The sequence below is a fragment of the Hemicordylus capensis genome, chromosome 3, assembly GCF_027244095.1.
Source record: "Hemicordylus capensis ecotype Gifberg chromosome 3, rHemCap1.1.pri, whole genome shotgun sequence".
Lineage (NCBI taxonomy): Eukaryota > Metazoa > Chordata > Lepidosauria > Squamata > Cordylidae > Hemicordylus > Hemicordylus capensis.
Genome location: NC_069659.1, coordinates 31,674,354 through 31,695,506, shown reverse-complemented (window position 1 = coordinate 31,695,506; position 21,153 = coordinate 31,674,354). Strand labels below are relative to the sequence as shown.

At 46.3% G+C, this 21,153-nt stretch overlaps 1 protein-coding gene across 8 annotated transcripts in view; it reads left to right on the top strand.

Moving 5' to 3' along the window:
- C3H11orf65 (chromosome 3 C11orf65 homolog) overlaps nt 1-21,153 on the top strand; it is a 35,217-nt gene that overhangs the window by 7,049 nt on the left and 7,015 nt on the right. For all 8 annotated transcript variants that reach the window (XM_053310991.1, XM_053310994.1, XM_053310990.1 and 5 more), the window contains 5 exons: nt 10,694-10,747; nt 13,066-13,248; nt 15,526-15,659; nt 18,619-18,789; nt 19,001-19,056. In XM_053310991.1, coding sequence (XP_053166966.1) covers nt 10,694-10,747; nt 13,066-13,248; nt 15,526-15,659; nt 18,619-18,789; nt 19,001-19,056 — 598 coding nt within the window. The remainder of the gene's footprint in view (nt 1-10,693; nt 10,748-13,065; nt 13,249-15,525; nt 15,660-18,618; nt 18,790-19,000; nt 19,057-21,153) is intronic.

Genomic DNA, 21,153 nt, shown 5'->3' with positions numbered 1-21,153 from the left:
CAGAAGTCCCTTGATGCGGCTCTCAAAGGTCACTCTAGAGGCAGGGCGCACAAGAGGCCAGGGGTTGCACCTTCATCTTCGGAGTCCAGTGACAAGGCACCTTGGCGTAAGAGGCTTAAGCGCGCTATGAGAGTAACCCCCTATTTGGGGCCTAGGGGCCCTCACTCATCTGATGAGTCAGGAGGGGAGTCCCCTGATGTTTTCCTGCATAGGGGATCTATGGCTGAATCAGCACACGGGGACCAGGACGTAGGGTCGTCTTCGTGCGAAGAGGGTGAACTCCCTGAGGATCAGGGCACTGGAGCACTTAGAGGCTGTCACTAATGGAAGACGCTCAGCCTGTGATCAATCAATCTCTTTTGGCCTTGGGCCTCAAGCCTGTTACTCCTGAGGTGGATGCACCAGTCTCTAAGGGTTCCCTGGTTCTGCCTCAGTCTAAGTCTGTTCATTACAGGGCAGTCATGCCTGAGGGCTTTACTGCGTCAATTAAAGAAGAATGGGCTGCTATTTCTACACCTAAACGGGCACTGGCTTCTGCCGCTAAGCTTTATAATTTTGAGGAAGATACCCTCAACTTGTTGAAGGTACCGCTTACAGATGCACCCTTTGGTGCCCTCCTCAGTGGCGTGGTGATTCCCAAGGATGGGGACTCCACTTTCAAGGACCCGGCGGATAGAAAAACAGAAACTGCCTTGCGTAGGGCACACAAATCTGCAGCCCTGGCCATAAGGGCTGACACCACGGCATCTTTAGTATCGAGGGCGTCAGTTCTCTGGATCGACAAATTGCTCAATGAGCCTCCTACTGACCAGGCTTGTATGCGTCGTAAGCTTCTACGTTTACAAAAGGCTGCTGCCATTGCTGCTGATGCTACTTTCGATAGCGTTTGTTTCTCAGCTCGCGCATTGAGCGCAGGTGTATTGGCCAGACGCAATATCTGGTTAAAATACTGGAAGGTCGACAACACTTCCAAGGCTAACCTGGCAGCTGTACCCTATATGGGTGGGAAGCTTTTTGGAGACGACGCTTTCAAGGAGGTCTTGATTGAGACTAAGGCTAGGAAGAAGACACTGCCCTCAGCACCACGTAAAGAGGATAAGGTCTTCTCCCGCAGATCTTCTCAGGCCCTTAGAGCTTTTCGCCCGCAGTATAGACAGAGGGACTCGTTCCGTTCGTCTAGGCCACAGTGGAATAGGTCTAGAGGCCAGGGCAGGCAGTACTTTTCATCTCAGACTCGTCAGTCCTTTACCCCTCAGTCGCAGGGCTCCAAGCAGCAGTCCTGACAACCAGGCCGCCAAAGTGGGAGCTCGCCTATTGAACTTTTGGCCCGTCTGGAAAGAATCTATCACAGATCGGTGGGTTCTCTCCATAGTAAGGCTGGGTTACAGAGTGGAGCTCTCCAGTCCTCCCAGGAACAGGTTCCTCCTCACTCCCATGTCAAGAAATGTGGCAAAGCACCAGAGTCTCCTAGCGGCTATTCAGTATCTGATGGATATTGGAGCCATAGAGGAGGTGCCTCTGAACCAGAGGGGACTGGGCGTTTACTCCGTGATCTTCACAGTGCCAAAGAAGGACGGCTCCACAAGAGTGGTGTTGAACCTGCGGCCTGTCAACAGGTTCGTGATAAGAAAGAAACTCCGGATGGAAACCCTGCGCACCATCTCTGAGGCGTTGCATGCTGGGGACTTCATGGCGTCCATAGACCTTCAGGACACATATCTGCATGTCTCGATTCACCCGCTCAGTTGGCCGCTATTCCGGTTCTGCTACAGGGGAAAGCACTTCCAATATCGAGCCCTGCCATTCGGCCTGTCTTCAGCCCTCAGGGTTTTTACGAAAATGTTGAGCCCTCTTGTGGCCATCCTTCGAATGGAGGACGTCCATCTTTATTGTTACTTGGACGATCTTTTGATTCGAGCAAGTTCAGCAGCGGCTGTGGAGGCAGCTCTGGCTGGAACAATGTCCCTGCTACGGGTGCACGGTTTTCTGGTAAACGTGGGCAAGAGCCACCTGACCCCGTCGGTGCGCATTCGCCACCTGGGTGTGATCACGGATACGAAGATGTGCAGACTGTTCCTTCCTCAAGACAGGATGGAGGTTCTTGTGTCTCTGGCGTACAAGGTCTTAAATCGGTCAGTGGTCGGCATACTGAAGCTTGCGCGCCTTTTGGGTCTCATGGTGGCAGCCATGGACTCCGTGCCTTGGGCAAGATTTCATCTGCGTCAGTTACAGTGGGCACTTCTGCCATTTCAACACAGGATCGCCCTCAAATGCGACAAGCAGATTGTTCCTCCAAAGCACCTGCGAGAATCTATTGCTTGGTGGATAGTGCGTGGGAACCTCAGCAAGGGGAAACTATTTGTGGAACCAGAGAGGATCCTGGTGACTACGGACGCCAGCCTATCAGGCTGGGGGGCACATTGCCTGAGCAGGTCAGCCCAGGGGCTGTGGTCGGCGGAGGAGTCTCGCCACAGCATCAATTGGCTGGAGCTGCGGGCGGTCTTCTTGGCTCTGCAGGAGTTCCTACCAGCGGTCAAGGGGAAGAACGTGTTAGTGTGCACGGACAACATCTCAACAAAGGCGCACATAAACAGACAAGGGGGGGACGAGGTCCAAGTCCCTTCATTTTCAGGCGGTGGAACTTCTGGTTGGGCGGAGCAGAATTTTCTCTCCATCCTTGCCCATCATGTGAGCGGTGCGTCCAACGTTCAGGCAGACTGGCTAAGCCGTCAGGAGATCCAGCCGGCAGAGTGGGGCCTTCATCCCTCAGTGTTCCAATGGGTGACGGAAAGGCTGGGAAGGCCTCGGATAGACCTATTTGCCTCACGGCTGAACACCAAGCTGCACAAGTTTTATTCTCGCTTCCCGACAATGGGGGCGGAGGCGGTGGATGCCCTATCGGTGCAGTGGCCTCCGTATCTTCTCTATGCTTTTTCTCCAGTTCCATTACTCTCGCGTTGCCTGCGGAAGCTGAGGAAATCAAAGGCCTCTCTAATTCTAATCATGCCATTCTGGCCAAGGAGGCCTTGGTTCTCTGAGATCATCGATCTCGCGGTGGAAAAACTGCTCAGACTTCCGGCTTGTCAGGATCTATTGCAGCAAGGGCCAATTTGTCATCCGGACCCGGAGTGGTTGCAGTTGACCGCTTGGAAGCTGAAAGGGCTATCTTGAAGAAGGAGAATCTGTCGGAGGGGGTTATCAAGACCATTCTCGCCTCCCGGAAGGCTTCTACCAATAAAATATACCAGTCTACATGGCGAAGTTTTCTGCATTGGGTGTCTGGACGGTCCTTACAGCCAGGGAATTGCAAATTGCGGGAGTTGCTGGACTTCCTTCAGGATGGTCTTTCCCTAGGCCTGAAGCCAAATACTTTAAGGAGGCAAGCGGCCTGTCTAGTTCAGATGCTATTTCCGCAACAGCGTTCGTTCCAGGCGAAGCATCCCCTGCTGAGAAAGTTTCTTAGAGGAGCGGATCACCTGTCCCCTCCTGTCTGCCACCGTTTTCCTTCATGGGACTTGCACGTGGTCCTTAGGGGCCTCCAGTTTCCTCCTTTCGAACCTCAAGTTCATTTTGCTTCAGATGTTGTCTTGGAAGGTCGCGTTCCTGGTCGCCATTATGTCGGTCAGGAGGGTTTCAGAGTTGCAGGCCTTGTCGGTGAAGAGTAATTTGTGTATCTGGGATGAAAAACCCCAACTTCAAGTATATGCTGATGGGATCCGAGCTGTCGGTGACGGACCAGGAGAGGGATCTTGGGGTTGTCGTGGACAGCTCGTTGAAAGTGTTGACTCAATGTGCGGCAGCTGTGAAAAAAGCAAATTCCATGCTAGCGATCATTAGAAAGGGGATTGAAAATAAAACGGCTAACATTATAATGCCATTATACAAAACTATGGTGCGACCACACTTGGAGTACTGCGTACAATTCTGGTCACCACATCTTAAAAAGGACATTGTTGAACTGGAGAAGGTACAGAAGAGGGCAACCAAGATGATCAGGGGCCTAGAGCACCTTTCTTATGAGGCAAGACTACAACACCTGGGGCTTTTTAGTTTAGAAAAAAGATGACTGCGGGGAGACATGATAGAGGTCTATAAAATCATGCATGGTGTGGAGAAAGTAGAGAGAGAGAGAGAGAGAGATATTCTTTTCCCTCTCACACAACACTAGAACCAGGGGTCACTCCATGAAATTGATTGCCAGGAGGTCTAGACCAACCAACGGAAGTACTTTTTCACACAATGCGTGATCCACTTGTGGAACTCTCTGCCACAGGATGTGGTGACAGCCAACAACCTGGATGGCTTTAAGAGGGGTTTGGATGACTTCATGGAGGAGAGGTCTATCAATGGCTACTAGTTGGAGGGCTGTGGGCCACCTCCAGCATCAAGGGCAGGGTGCCTCTGAGTACCAGTTGCAGGGGAGTAATGGCAGGAGAGAGGGCACGCCCTCAACTCCTGTCTGTGGCTTCCAGCAGCATCTGGTGGGCCACTGTGCGAAACAGGATGCTGGACTAGATGGGCCTTGGGCCTGATCCAGCAGGGCTGTTCTTATGTTCTTATCTTCTCCAAGGACTCAGTAAGGCTTATTCTGGACCCATCTTTCTCACCTAAAGTGAATTCCTATTTTCATAGGGCTGCGGATATCTACCTACCTTCTTTTTGTCCTGATGCTCGACATCCTTCTGAAAAGGAATGGCATCGTTGGGAAGTGCGTCGGGCACTAAAGATCTGTTTAAAAAGAACTTAGACTTATCGTAAGTCTGATGCTTTGTTCGTGGCCTTTAAGGAGTCCAAGCGAGGTTCCAAGGTTTCGGCGGCAATCATTGCTAGATGGGTCAAGTCTTGCATAATGGAATCCTACAGGGCCCAGAAACTTCCATCTCCGGGCCAGGTCACGGCTCATTCGACTAGGTCGGCGGCTACTTCGGCTGCATTATCTTCAGCAGTGTCGCTTGAAGAGATTTGTAAGGCGGCGACGTGGTCTTCTCCGTTTACTTTCTCCAGACATTACAAATTGGATGAGCACAACGCTGCTAGAGCGGCGTTTGGGCGGAGGGTCCTCCAGAGGGTCCTTCTGGGTCGTTAGATCCAGGCTGTATTCTGTCTTCCTGCCCATGGTTGGTGCTGTGGTATCTCCCACGTTGGGTGACCTCCTACACCAGCCGAGAAAGGTACATTGGTACTCACCGTGAAGGTGTCGTCTGGCTGGTGTAGAAGAGGTCACCCAAGGCCCACCTGGGTTTCTGTTCTTGTTTTTTTGCTGGATCTCTGTTTCAAGAAGCGGCGGGGACTTTGTCTTGGTCCTCCTCCCTTCTGCTGTTTTTTGCTGTCTTGTTTTTGTGCCAGTTGGTTTTTTCTGGTTGTTATAGTTTCATGTTATTGATGTGGTTTCTGAAGCTTGAGCTGTTTTAGGTACTGAAGATTTCCGCCCACATGCATGGGGTTAAGGATCTTCAAGTATTTCTACTTCCTGCCTTCTGGAGCATGTGGAGGGATGTAATCCCATGTTGGGTGACCTCTTCTACACCAGCCAGAAGACACCTTCACGGTGTGCCAATGTACCTATTTATTTATTTATCATATTTGTATACTTTCTGATGTGTGTATCTCTAGGTGGTGTAGACAATTTAAAACAACACCTATAAAACAAAGTAAAAACAAAACAATTTCACAGAATAAAAAAGTTAAAACAATTTCACATGATAAAAATAAACAGTTTAAAATTCATTTCAGTCAAAAGCCTGAGAAAACAAGTGGGTCTTCCAAAAAGCAGTCGGATATGGAGATGCTATTATTTTGACAGGGAGAATATTCCAAAGCCCCAGGGCAGCCACAGAGAAGGCCCAGTCAAAGCTGATAAAAAGTGCTCCTGAGAAACTAAAGTTAAGTAGAGTTGTGCTGTCGAGTTGGTATTGACTCCTGGAGACCACAGAGCCATCTGTTTTTCCTTGGTAGAATACGGGAGAGATTTACCATTGCCATCTCCCACGCAGTATGAGCTGATGCCTTTCAGCATCTTCCTATATTGCTGTTGCCCGACATAGTTGTTTCCCATAGTCTGGGAAACATACCAATGGGGATTTGAACCAGCAACAACTGGTAAATTGATAAACCACACACAACCTAAGAAACCAGAGCGATTTTTGGATCCAGGAGCCAGGGGCAGAGCCACCATTGGGTGAACGGGTTCAAAGAACCTCACAGCACCAGACATGCCCCACGAGTCTGACGTCAGACGCGGGGGAGGGGGCGTTATTTCATTCCCAAATGGGGCTGCGCGGCCCTGTTTGGGGCCGAGATCGGTCCGCGCTGCATTGACAGCGCAACTGGAGTGACTCTCCCTGCCTTTTAAAGCCAGGAAGAGCCACTTCTGGCCTCGCTGCCAACACAGCAGGGCTGATCTCCCTCCCAAATGGGGCTGTGCGGCCCTGTTTGGGAGGGAGACCATGCTCCTGTTCCTGACATCAGACTTGGGGGTGGGGCCTGGGGACAGCCCTCCATGCCTGCCAGGAGCACAACCAAGCTACCTACCTGATCTTTCAGGAGCAGTGTAACCCCCTCCAGAACAGGCAGATCTAAACTGTCTCTTGGGTCCTGACCCCCCACAGTCAGTACCTTCATCTTATTTGGATTCAACTTCAGTTTGTTATCCCTCATCAGCCCATTACCACCTCCAGGCAGGTATTTAAGGAAGATATGCCATTTCTGGCATATGAGGTTGATATGGAGAAGTGGATTTGGGTGTCATCAGCATATTGATAACAGCCTGCACCAAACATCCTGATGATCTCACCCGCTGGTTTCATGTAGATGTTAAAGAGCATTGGGGACAGTATGGAGCCTTGTGGAACTCCATAATTCAGTTATCACTTTGAAGAGCAGCAGTCTTCAAATGACACCATCTGGAATCTACCAGAGAGGCATGAACTGAACCACCTTAAAACTTGCCACTGAATCCGATCTCCTTCAGGTGACCCAGAAGGATTACATGGTTGATGGTATTGAGAGCTGCTGAGAGATCCAAAAGGATCAGCAGTCACACTCCCTCTGATATTAGCCAATTGGAGATCATCCATCAGGCCGACCAAGGCTGTCTCTGTTGGGAATTCTCTATGGTAAGAGATACCCTTCCATTACAGCAGAGTGCACAGAGGCAAAACACAGCAGAGTCTGCCCAGGCATGCATGTATGCTAAGAGCCAAAAGAAACTTGGAGCCAGTTCATAGTTTCAAATCAATATAAGGAGTCTTTATTGGAGAACTCCATTCTAGATAGGAAAGTGGAGAGATAGTATCTCTAATCTATTTAGCTAGCTGGATGCAGACAGATGCTGTCTGCATCTCTGTGCACACATGGTGCAGAGAGAGATACGCGTGTGTGTTAGGGAGAAGAGAGGAAGGAAGGGAGGGAGGCAGAAAGGAAGTCCCTGAGAGTAGCAATCTATATATCAAAGGGATAGTGTCAGAGCAGTAGAGAGGAGGAATGACCAATGTCTTGACTCCTCTAGCCCTCTGACTCACTAGTCTGCCCCGCCTCTGTCATTGAGGCACGAGACAGCACAAAGTTCTTCACTTCCAACAGTCTCAGCCCCATAGCCTGCGTGAAACGGGTATAAATAATCATCCAAAACTGCCTGGAGCTAAGAGGCCACCACCAACTCAATCACCTTGTACAACCATGGAAGATTGGAACGGGTCAATAATTAGGGATGTGCACGGAACCGCGGAGCTGCGGTCCGGCACTGGGGTGGGGGGTTCCAAATAACGGCGGGGGGGGGCTTTACTCACCCTCCCAAGAACGGCGCCGTATTTATGTGAGTAAGCGGGCGGCATGCCTCCCTGCCGCCCGCTTCATTCCTCCTCTCGGCGTTCCCTCCGTTCAAATTCTGAATCGGGCGGCAGGGTATCTCCCAGTCCCTGCCACCCTCTTTAATGCCCCCGCTCGGCTGGCGGCCGCCCCATTCAAGCCTTCAAGACCCCTGCCAGGCCAGGCTGCCCGGCCCGGCCCTTCCCTTCCCTTCCCTTCCCTTCGCAAGGGGGACGAGCGGCAGAACTCCCTGCCTTCCCCCTTGCCGGCTGCGCTGCAAATGGCTTCTAAGAAGGCCGGCCTGGCAGGGGTCTTGAAGGCTTGAATGGGGCGGCCGCCAGCCGAGCGGGGGCATTAAAGAGGGCGGCAGGGACTGGGAGATACCCTGCCGCCCGATTCAGAATTTGAACGGAGGGAACGCCGAGAGGGGGAATGAAGCGGGCGGCAGGGAGGCATGCCGCCCGCTTACTCACATAAATACGGCGTCGTTCTTGGGAGGGTGAGTAAAGCCCCCCCCGTACTCCTGTGGAACCCCCCACCCGAACCAAAATCACCCCGTGTCCGGACCGGTCTGGAGGCCTTTAGAATGGCCTCCGAACCGGTCCGTGCACATGACTATCAATAATTAACTAATTCTGAGGGATCCAATGCAGCTTTCTTCAAATACGGTCTAATAGCAGCCTCAGGAGGCATCATGCGCTCCTTCAGAGATTTCATTTGCAAAAAAGTCATTGAAAACATCAGTGTGTGACTGATGGTTCCAAGTACAAATTCAAGGTGGTGGGTACACATATTAGCCTCCTCACAACCCCAGACAACTCTGCTGGATGTGAATTTGCAGAAGTAATGTGGGCAAAAAAGAATTGCTACTCTGCTGCCCATATTGTTGGAGAATAGATCTTCAAATGTGCTCTGTGTTGTGATCTGTCGGACTTGCATCAAGTCTCCTTCCACTTGTGCTCTAGGCGTTTATGTTGCTATTTCAGCTCCCATAGTTATTCTGAATACCATGGGGCTAATTTTGAAGCAGGTCAGAGAGGACTCTTAGGAACGATTGTGTCTACTGCTCTAGTGAGTTCATTATTCCATGTTTACACCAGAGCATCAGAATTACTAGCAGAGCCAACTCTGAACCCTTCCAAGTCTTCTTGGAATCCTATTGGATCCAACAACCTTCTCGGGTAGACTAACCAGATGGTTGTCCGTCCATGACAAAGGAGAGATGACAGGAGTCCCCACCATGGACCACCCTGATCAGAGCAAAAGACCAAATCAAGCGTGTGACCGGCATCATGTGTCTGTCCAGAGACCTCTTGGGATAGGCCTGTAGTCGTCATGGCCACTATGAACTCCTGACCCACTCCTGACCACCTGGTCCTGAAATGAACATTGAAGTTCTCCACCAACAACAACCTAGGCAACTCTCCAATGCCAGCTCCGCAACCAGGTGTCACTTAGGGACTCTGCTGGGCAGTGACACCAACATAAATCCCAGTATATCCTTGGTCCCTAGGTTTGGGTACACACATTCAATATAGGCCAATTCCTGGTAAGGGAGATGGTAGACCACAGCCACCCCACCTCTCCATCCACATCCTCTCACCTGTTGCTCCATGGAATATCTCATTGGGAGAAGCTGAGACCAAACTGGACCACTATCTTCTCCTGACCTGTTTTCTGTAATGCATACCAGGTTGGCTCCTTTGTCTATAATCTAGTCATGGATTATCTCAGATTTGTTTTGGACCAACCTAGCATTACAGAATAATGTGAGGTTCCGTGGGTAATTGGCACTGCTCTACAAGGTCAAAGAGGTTGTAGGTCTGCTGGAAGGGGAGGCAGCAATTAAATTGCTGAGTTCCCTTCCCCTGTAATGGCCCACTGACCTACCAGTGATTCTCCACCACCACTGAAATAGCTGCTCCAGAGTCATCCCCCACCTCCCCATCTCTGGACCTGTAGCAGGCCCAACCTGTAGCAGGCCCAACCAATTACAAGGCAGCAAAAATACTGTCGTCAGCAGGATACTTCCTTTTAGGAGTCCAAAACTATTATGTTTGGTCCCAGCCCTCAGTCCCACCCCCGAAGGCCACCACCGAAGGCCAGCTCTCTTTGGTGGCCTGCCACACCAACTACCATGCCCCTGGCATAGTATTGCTCCCCTTTATAAGGGCCAAAATTTATAAGCCCAACAGCTGTGGCTCTCATCCAGTCACCTTCTGAGCTGCCCCCAATATTGTCCCCTTTTATAATGGACAAAAGTTTAAAAGCCTCACAGGCATGACTCTCGCCATTTCTATCAGGCAAACCCAGCCCAGATGCGAGATTTTACAGCAATTAAGTGAGCAAAACTATAGATAGCAGCCAAAGGGAGAAGAAGCCACAGCCAGAGTCCCTCTCCCAATCCACAAGGGGGTTGGGGGAAGCCAGATGAAATAAACTTCTACCCCAGTGTCTCTTTCAGTCACCTTCCAGTTTTAATTTCAGTGGATGAGCTTGTTTCACCATCGTTCAAAAATAATACCAGTAAACTAACCTATATTACATGAAACTTCCAGCTTCAACATCAGCAGATCATTTAGGATACTTTAATGTGCTATAAGCAAGCTTTGCAAATAAATTTCAAAAACCTGCCTGATCATATACTTGTACTAATTTTTTCTTCTTTCTCTTGCTGGCGGTTGTTTTAAGACCTCAGTGAAGAAATCACATTGTGCCACTTTAGATTAATTAAGTAGGACACTAATTCATGGCAAAGCAACAATAGGTTTTTAAAAGTGATATGTATGTAAGCAATAGTCTGCAACCCAAAGAAAGAGTTGGCAGGTCTGTTCTCTAAAGACCCAGTAAATAAAAAGCATTATAATTTGTTTTCCCTTGGTTGCAGGCAGAATACTTAGATGGTGCAGCTGGGATTCATATCAAATTCAGACTAGGTGGAGTAAGTAGAATTTGAATAAATATCAAAAGTGCAAACATCATCATACATTTTATCTTGCATATTTTGAAGTCTGTAAATATACAGTTGGCTATAGTGTAAATAAATCCATGGTGTTCAGACTTGGTTACTTCAATTTGACACCTAACCCTGGCAGCTCAAGATCTCTGTGTGCTTGAGACAGGATGCCAAATGCTGCTTCCCTCTCACACCGCAGGCTTCTCCATTTTATCTTTCTTTGTGATGGTGACAAACACCTCAGCTGCTTGACTCTGCGAAAGGGTGGGCACACAGACCTCCACTTCTCTTCCTTCATGGCAGCACCCACTGCTACCCTTTGACACAATGTTTGTGTCTGCCTTTGCTTGCTGCTGCAGTTGTTATGAAGAGGGGAAGGAAGTGGAGGGAGGTGCAGGGGGAGGGGAAGAGAACGTCTTTAGAGAGTGGCTAACATACTACACAGTGAAACATAGGCAGATGGAGCACCGCTGGTTCTGGGGTGTGTGTGTGTATACACACATACATACACACACACGTATATGTGTGTGTGTGTATACACACACACACACACACACATACACACACACACCCCGCATCATTGGGGCTGTTGTGGAACAGCAGTTTCACTCCAAGTTGTGACATCAACTGGAAATAATTGGCATCCTATTGTGCCACTATGTTCATGCAACTTGAAGTCAGAGTGCTCTGCTTCGCAACGGTCCTAACAGTGGTTATATACACGCAGAAGCATGGGCGGTGCCTCAACCACTTGCGTTCGGCTGTGCAATGTGTCAGTGAATGTCTCTAGGATTTAGCGTCCCTTTCAGTGTTTCTTCTTCTGCTCTGCCCCTCTTCATAAGAAGCCCAGCGGTGTGCAAGGAAGATGGAGAAAGGCATGCATGCTGAGCCATGCCACACAGCCTGCACCCTTCCCTGCCTCCTTTGTGCACCACTAGGCTGGTTATGAAAAGCTGAAGAGTAGAAGAGAAAATGTCAAAAGGGGAGCTAATCTAGTAAGTTCATGACTGAAGTCAGATGTGAAAACAGAGATCTCTCAACTGTTGCCTTTAGTCACTTGTGTTAAACCAGCTCTCCCCACAAATGGAGCAAGCAACCAATATGCTGCTTGCCTGCAATAGGATAATGTCACCAAGTACTGAATGTTTTCACAGGCTAGATAGGCTGGTTTAGGAGTAGTTGTGTCTCATCCTGAATTCAGGCAAACACGCCCCCCCCCATGTACTGTATATGATGCAGGATTGCTTCACCTATGACAAGTACACATTTGTATTTTGTGCCGTCCCTATGTGTCCCTATACCTGTAGCAAATTTAGTTCAAGTCGGTTAGGCGGTTCACAAGTTACCCCCCTTCACCTCAAATGTTCACATGTCTTGAATTGGGGTGGATGACATAACTATACCATTGAGGTGTCCCTGTGTGTGATACTCACTACAACTGTAGCAAATTTGTTTCAAGACAGTTAGATGGTCCACAAGTTAGCCCACTTGTGCCTCAAATATTTACACATCTGCCATCTTGAATTGGGGTGGATGGCATCATTACAAACTACCCCGTTGAAGTGTCCCTATAACTGTACTCAGTTTGGTTCATATTGGTCCAGGCATTGAGAAGTGGATAGGGACACAGACACACTTTCTGCCAGGTGATCTCATAAGCCAATGGGGAAGTGGGCTAAAAAAAACAAGCTAACTTCTACATGGAAGGCTGGTATGGCAAGAACAATTTCAGCCTAGCAATCCACCCTGCAGTCTGAAATGGTGTAGCCCAGGAAAAACTGTACCATGTTTTATTTCTGCACATTTGAATCGGCTACCTATAAGCCTTTCTGTTAGTCTCAGTTCACCAGTCCGTGAATAATAAACAGGAATAATAATGACAACTTCTTTCAGTGGTGACATAAATGTAAATGTTGAGCAAAATGCAATCTATTATGTGTTAAGTCAGTACTAGAAGAAATGGCTCTACTTGGAATTAAATGTAGTGGCTGAGATACCACACAAGAGTATGCCAGGCCAGTAACGTTGTGTGTGGGCAAGTTGTGCAAATGCAAAAATTGTGCAGATGATGTTACTCAAGAGCAAGCCTGTTTTTTTTTTTTACATTTGCACAATTTTTGCATTTATGCAATGTGCATACATGCGGTGTACTAGGCTGATGTATCCTTAAGCAGTGTGTCAGCTACTGATTGTTTAGCACAATGAATAGAGCTATAGACAGCATTTTGAAAACTCGCCAACATACTTTTTAAAAATAAAATTTTAATTAGCTTCTCATTTTAAAACTGAATATTTTCCTGCAGCTAAAGTTCCCTCCAAGCATATATTACAAAATATTTACCCACAGACCGATTGTGGATCTATGTGCTAGCAGCCCTAAAGACTATGCAAAGCTTGCAGCCAAAAAAGGGCAACCCCAGAAAGAGGACTGCAGTGGGTGGTACAAACGCATAGAGAACAATGGCTGGAGACTTCTTTCCACTCGGGTAGGAAAATAAAAGCATTTGTTTCTTGTCATTATCTGCACAAAATGTCATCCAAGTTTGTTTGGGTCAGGTGACATGATGCACTTCAGTTTCCATCTGAAACATTTACAAGGTTCTTGTCACGTCCTATAATTTCCACCTCAGTTGTCCTTGTAAGCAAATGTGGCTGATTCCATGCTCTTTCAGTGTATTCATGATGAGGACTCTTGCTGTCTTTATTAAAAGGGGGGAAATGTGCAAAACCCATGGACAAAAAATAATAAATAATGAAAGATAAATGATGAATGATAAATAATGAATAACCAGCTCTCAGCACACATGAGAATAATCAAACTCATCTGTATAACACATGTAACAATACAATGACATAATACCAAATGAAAATACAACATACAATGGAAAAATAAGAAAACAATGTATCCAGGTATCCAGACAGAGTCCGAGATGTCTTCAGAATGAGAAAATGATGAGTACATGCAGTACAGGTGATATAGGTGTGTTATATATACTGGTTTTATGTTTTTCATATTACTATTTCAGCTTGTTCTAATTGTAATTATTGCTGGGACGATTTATAGGTAGTACCTACCTTTTAAGTTTTATGTCCTATATGATATGATATTGTTTTAGGTTTGCATCTATGACACGCTATACCTCTTAGTGAAGTTTGCGGTTCTGGGCACAGCTGAAAAACTTTTTGGATTAATTATTGCTTTTGTTCATGACCTGTGCTGAGCTTTTCATTAGTAAAGGGAACCCCGAGTCTTCTAATAAGCTTGGATATTCATCATTTATCTTTCATTATTTATTATTTTTTGTCCATGGGTTTTGCACTTTTTTCTTTCTTTCTCCATTCTGTGGACCCTGGTTTTTCCTTGTCTTTATTAAAAGACATTGATAACCATTACCATTGTGCAAGAATTATTTCCATATATACGACTGAGACAGTTCTCCACACACACATTGAGGCGAGGAGCATGCATTACTGGTTGCCCTCCTCTCTCCAGGTAATGTGAAATAAAACGAACCCTGTGACATCAGTTGTTGTGCTCAGTGTTTCCTCTTTGCTTGCAAGTGGCAGCCAATTAAGTGGGACCTGGTGGTCATGTGTTTCAGTAATCTCTGGTTCCAGCTTTAAACTATTAGTCCTCTAAAGCAGTGGTTCCCAACCTGGGGGCCTACATAAATTGTAGCTGGGGCTGATGGGAGTTGTAGTTCAGCAACATCTGGAGGCCCCCAGGTTGGGAACCCCTGCTCCAGAGAGCAAAGTTTGGCCAGCAAACACATAGAGGGTCAAGTGACACAGATGAAGGAAGGAAACTGGTGAGCATTAGAATAATAGAATTTTGGTGCTGGAAAGGCTTTGGAGGTTTTCTAGTCCAGCCCCTGCTCAGTGCAGGAAACTGCTACAGCATCCCTGACGGATGGCCATCCAGCCTCTAGTGATGGAGAGCCCACCAGGGCACAAGGCAGTTTGTTCTACTGTCAAACAGTTCTTATGGTCACGAAACGCCTCCTAATGGTGGCGCAGTGGTAAAACTGCCGCCCTGTAACCAGAAGGTTACAAGTTCAATCCTGACCAGGGGCTCAAGGTTGACTCAGCCTTCCATCCTTCCGAGGTCGGTAAAATGAGTACCCAGAATGTTGGGGGCAATATGCTAAATCATTGTAAACCGCTTAGAGAGCTCCGGCTATAGAGCGGTATATAAATGTAAGTGCTATTGCTAATGGCTAGCTCAAACCTGCTTCCTTGGAATTTCAACCCATTGGTTCTAGTCCTGCCCTCAGGGACCATGGATAACACGCTTGCTCCTTCCTCTGTGTGACAGCCCTTCTGCTATTTGAAGATAGGTATTTTGTCTCCCCAACCCCTTAGTCTTCTCAGGCTAAACACAGCTCCTTCAACAGTTCCTCCCAGGACAGTCCTCCCTTGATCTTGTTCCAATTTATCAATGTCCTCCTTAAAATGTGGTGCCCAGAACTGAAAAAAGTACTCCAAGTGAGGACAACCACTGCAGAATAGAATGGAACTATTACTACTTGTGATCTGGACACTATGTCTCTTTTAATGCAGCCTAAGACTGCATTCGCTTTTATAGATGCTGCATCACGCTGCTGGCTTTTGTTCCACTTATGACCCATTATGACGCCTAGATCCTTTTCACGTGTATAGCTGCCAAGGCAGGTCTTACCCATCCTGCACTTGTGATTGGCAAGGGACAAAAAGTTCTAATGAATCTGATACTGTTCATGAGCTGGTTGTACTATATATTTCAGATTTGGAAGTTTGCCGACCCTTTGACTACAGTGGACAATGTAAGAGTAAAGGAAATCCAACACTGCAGGTTACAGAAAAAGCAAGACATGGAAAGAAAAAGGAAAAGGAGAAAAATAGAATGGTTGAAAAAAATGTGAGTTACACTGTTTGGAATTCCAAATGTATCAATGGACTATTTTGTTTGCACCTTAATGTTTTTTAATGGCCATTCAATTAGTCCTGAAGTAATAGTGGTTATCATCATTATCAAGGTCTGCTAAACATTCCTTGGAAGCTATATGCATCTGGCCAATCTAGGCATAGCCTGCTGTGAATCAAGTCTAAACAGCACTGGCAGTTTTATAGGCCGAGTGTTCATGTACATCAAGTCTGTAAGCCTCAGGCAGCCAAGTGTGGTGGCCCACCAGATGCTCAATAAACTCCTGTTCTTGCTAAGCTGTATTTGGCTTGGTGGGTCACTAGTTAAGCAGGCCTGACCAATACATTATTTTGGCACTGGCTGCAGGGATTATAAAAACAGATTGTTACATGCAGGGAACAGTAACTTGCTTGTGTACAGAAAGACTGAGGTCCAGGATGGAACCCTTCTCTTCTGCTTAAAGGTAATTATGGCTCTAAACTGGGTCTTTTTTTAGTTGGAAAAGTTAAGGGAAGTAATTGGTTGAAATTCTCTGCAGGATTATGAAAATGGAAGTAATCTTGCAGAGAAGCAAAATCACTCAAGCTAATAGGTTTTCCCTGCAGCCCCAGTAGGGATGGGGTGTGATTTTTTCTGCTCTCCCCTCCCTGCAGATGGAGTTTTAAACTCCAGGAATATGTCCTTGAGGGCTGCACAACCCTCAGGGACAGATTCCTGGAATTAAAAGCTCCTTTGCAGGGAGGAGAGAGCAGCGAAAATTGTGTCCTCCCCCACACCCTCCTTGTCCACTGGAGCTTAAAGGAAAGAAACTATAGAGCAGTTTTAGATTGTGAGCCCTCTGGGAACAGGGAACCATTTTATTATTTTTCTATGTAAAGCACTTTGAGAACTTTTGTTGGAAAACAGTATATAAATATTCGTAGCAGTAGTTAGGCTTAAGTCTTTTTGCATTTCCACAGGACGACATCTGTTTTCATGGCTCTGTGGAGAATTTGAGTCTCTGTTTTTAATACAAGGTTTTTCCAGCAAGCTGATATTCCAGTAACTTCTTATAGACTAGTGACTTCCATTGCACAGTATAAAATTTTGTGTTTTGAAGGTTAGATTAGTTGATTACCATTAAGTCAACATATACACGTGGACAAATTTCTTGGTACCCTTACAGCTCATTGAAAAATTGTTTTATGCCTCCTGAAAAGTGATTAAATGAAAAGCAATTGTCCCATGTATTCCTGCATGCCTTTGATATGTCATCAAGTAAAGCAAGGCAAGTGTGAAAAGAGATAAAGTATTGTTTATTCTACAAAGATATTCTAAAGTGGCCTGGACACATTTTTTGGTACCCCTAGAAAAGATCATAAATAACTGGATTAGAGTGATTTTTCAAATTAGCTGTTTTCTTTAATTAGTATCACACGTCTCCAATCGTGCAATCAGTCATTCAGCCTATTGAAATGGAGAAAAGTAGCCACTCTGCTTTTTGGTATCATCGTGTGTCCCACAGTGAACATGGACCAGAGAAAGCAAAGGAGAGAGTTGTCTGAGGAGATCAGAAAGAAAATGATAGACAAGCATGTTAAAGGCAAAGGCTGTAAGACCATCTCCAAGCAGTTTGATGTTCCTGTGACAACAACAGCTGCAAATATGATTAAGAAGTTCAAGGTCCATGAGACTGTAGCCAACCTCCCTGGACGTGGCTGCAAAAGGAAAATCGACCCCAAAATGGGCAGAAGGATAGTGAGAATGATAGACAAAAAGCCAAGGACAACTTCCAAAGAGATACAAGCTAAACTCCAAGGTCAAGGTCCATCAGTGTCTGATCACACCATCTGTTGCTTTTTGAGCGACAGTGGGCTCAATGGAAGAGACTCAGGAGGACTCCACTGTTGAAAGAAAAACATTTAAAAAGCCAGACTGGAATTTGCTAATTTGCATATTGACAAGCCACAATGCTTCTGAGAGAATGTCCTTTGGACAGATGAGATAAAACTGGAGCTTTTTGGCAAGTCACATCAGCTCTATGTCCACAGACAGAAAAATGAAGCTTTCAAAGAAAAGAACACCATACCTACTGTGAAACATGGAGGAGGCTTGGTTATGTTTTGGGGCTGCTTTGTAGCATCTGGCACAGGATTCCTTGAGTCTATGCAGGGAACAATGAAATCTCAAGACTATCAAGACATTCTGGAGCGAAACGTACTGCCCAGTGTCAGAAAGCTCTGTCTCAGTCGTTGGACTATTCTGAAGTGGCCTTCTATGAGCCCTGTTTTGAATCCTATCAAACATCTATGGAAAGAACTGAAATATGCAGTCTGGAGAAGGCACCCTTCAAACCTGACACAGCTGGAGCAGTTTGCTCAGGAAGAGTGGGCCAAACTACCTGTTGACAGGGGCAGAAGTCTCATTGAGAGCTACAGGAATCGCTTGTTTGCAGTGATTGCCTCTAAAGTTTGTGCAACAATATATTAGGTTAGGGGTCCCATCATTTTTGTCCATGCAATTTTCATTTGTGTTATTATTTGAAATATTCTGTTGCATCAAAACTATAAAGCAAAGTCTGATTTTTGTTAAATGCAGAATAAACAATGATGGGTGCCAGTTACTTTTGTCAGTTTCAAGTTATTTCAGAGACAATTGTGGGTTCTTATTTTTTCATGGAGGGGTACCAACACATTTGTCCACGTGTGTAGGATGGTCTACTTAACTGGTAGACATAGGCAGCCAGCCATATTCATTTTAGTGCAAAAAGGGAGAAGCAGATTAGTTGAAGCTTAAACGGAAAAATTATAGCCAGCCTTGGTATTGCATCTAGGTACTTCCACATATCACATTTCTGTACTCTGAATTGCAGCAGCCTGGTCAATTGAATATTTTGTTTTTAAACTTAACTGAAATAAAAGTAAGGTTATGCTGCCACCTACAGTGCACAGTAACAGGTTTCCCTATTTCCTAGGTACTTTGGAGAAAGCCTGCAAGCAAAAACTCTGGACCCATCTGCAACAGTCTTAATTCAAAGAGTTACACAAGGGCTTTTCAACACTTTGGGAGATGAAGGAATAGATAATGTCATGGAATGGGAAGTGGATGAAGTGTTAAAATGGACAACTGCACTTAACTATGAAGAGTAAATTGTTTTTAAGCTAACTTTTATTCCTTTTCTACATTAATTTTTACTTAATGGTTTTCCCAATTTTTAAGCCTCCTTATACTATGTTAACGGCAGTGCAGGGACACTGCATTGGGTTATATCTGTTTGACAAGGCATTCTATAAACACATCTGTTTTTGCTTATCACTGTTCTGTGTTATTGAATATGCTTGCATGTTGTTCTCTAGATACATTCAGCAATGGAAAGAAATTGGAACAAGCAGTGTTTCAGAAGGCTACCAAGGTAAAGGATGCTGCCTTTTGCTTGCAAACCGCGATGTACTTTTTCCTCTTAAAAACGGGACTGACATATTGTGCAAGCTTTCATTTGCCTTGTAATGAAACGTGTGCAAAGTCACAAGAGTGTTCTTTGTTTAAATGTGCAAAATTGCACAATGGATTGTCCATTGGAAATAATGGTCATCTACTGCACAATTGTGTTTGCGCAATTTCACACATTCGTCCAAGAGCGCTCTAGCACAATTTTGCACACACTTAGTTACAAGGCAAGTGGAAGTCTGTGCAGTATGTCGGCCAATGTGAAAGTGGGATAAAGGGCTCCACTGACTGACACAGGAAAAGGCAGTTTTGAAAGGTGTTCTCTATGTAGGCCCAACTGGCACACAATGTTGTCAGCATGGCTCTTGCCATGAACCCATACTGCAGGGATGCAGTATATGTGCCGACATGGTAAATGAGGGGATAATAATGTCCAAAAAGGCTGTGACTTTTCATGGCCAGTTGGTTTCACTGTTGTGGAAAACTCTCAAAGGGCCAACCCGATCTCATTGAAATGTGATCGGAGCACACACTGAGCCCTGCCTTTTTTATATTATCCCAGATAGTTCTAACTCACCCATGACCTCCAGTACCAAATATTAACACACATTATCGCTGCCTTTTGTGATCTTGGGAGTTCCCCATCAGCCCTTTTCCTTTTGTCTCGACTCCTATAATTGATCAAATTCCCCAGAGTTCCATGTGCTTTCAAGATTGAGCTTAGTGATAGATGCCCTTCCTAAAGTCTTTCCTGGCACTTCCAGCTGAACACCTGTGTCTGCACTCCCCCTTTCTCTCAGAACTTGGGTGCATCTGGAAGTGGAATTGTTGGAAGATATTCTCCACCCTGCCATGCCCTAGAAGATTGCAGTTAGGGATGTGCGCAAACTGAGGTTTGTGCACTAGTCTGTTTCGGCGCCAGGGTGAGTGGGATCTTTAAGAAAAAGGACTCCTCCACTGCATGCAGCAGTGCTTGTCCCAAGTACCCCCACACAGCACCAGCAAACACATGGCATCTGCACATGTGTGGGCACCATTTGTGTAGTCAGCAACACCATGCTAGCCACGTAAATGGTGCCTGTGCATGCGCAGACGCTATGCGTATGCTGATGCCATTCGGTGGTACTTGGGACAAGTGCCTCCATCACTGGAAGCTTCATGCTGCGGCGGAGAGCAGGTAAGGACTTGCTCTCTTTTTTCTTAAAGATCCTGTTATCTTCCCCGCAGCACCAAACCAGTGCACAAACCTTAGTTTGTACACATCCCTAATTGCAGTTGATGGTCTGCCTTTGCACTTCCCTGCTCCCTGAACCCAGCACATGCTGTGCACAAATCCTGCTTGGAACCTGATGCTGCTACCCAGATGCTTTTGGCCCCTTGAGGTTAAGATGGCAGCCTTAGATACCTTCTTCTGCAGTGAGGGCCTTACTGTGGTGGGGAAGTTGGCTTGCCAGCTTGAGATCCACTTCCCCCTTTCATCTCTCTGCCCACCAGGAGAGGTATGAACCGCTCTTGCTCTCCATCTCTCTCCTCCCTTCTTTTTGCTTGCTTTCACTTTCCTTATAATGGTTTGACTTTGGTCACTCTTTTTTTAGCAAAAAAATTAACTTGTGTTACTGTGAGTCCTAGACCTTTTCTTAGTTGGCTCCAATAGTACCCGAGAATAGTTGCCTTGGAGTGGGCTGCTGGGAGAGGCAGAATATAAATCTTTGAATACATATACAGAAAAGTACATCAACTGATATATCCATCAGTCTAGGAACAGAGCATTTGTGTAGTTGTGCAAGATGAAACAATTGCGTATGTGCAGCTTCATGACAGAGAGTCATTATTTCCAATGGCCCTCTGTCACGCAACTGCCTGTAGTAAACTGCTTTTGGAAGGTTTTTTACAGTTTCAGAAACCTGTATAAAGATCTCTGCTAACTGAGCAAAGAGGCACCTTTTAAAGTGGTGATTCTCTTATATTTAGCACGGCGAGAGCAACTGTTCCTATCCAGCCCCAGCACAGCATCCCTCTGTGGTCATTGCTGGTGTCTGCCTATGTTGTTTTTTTAGATTGT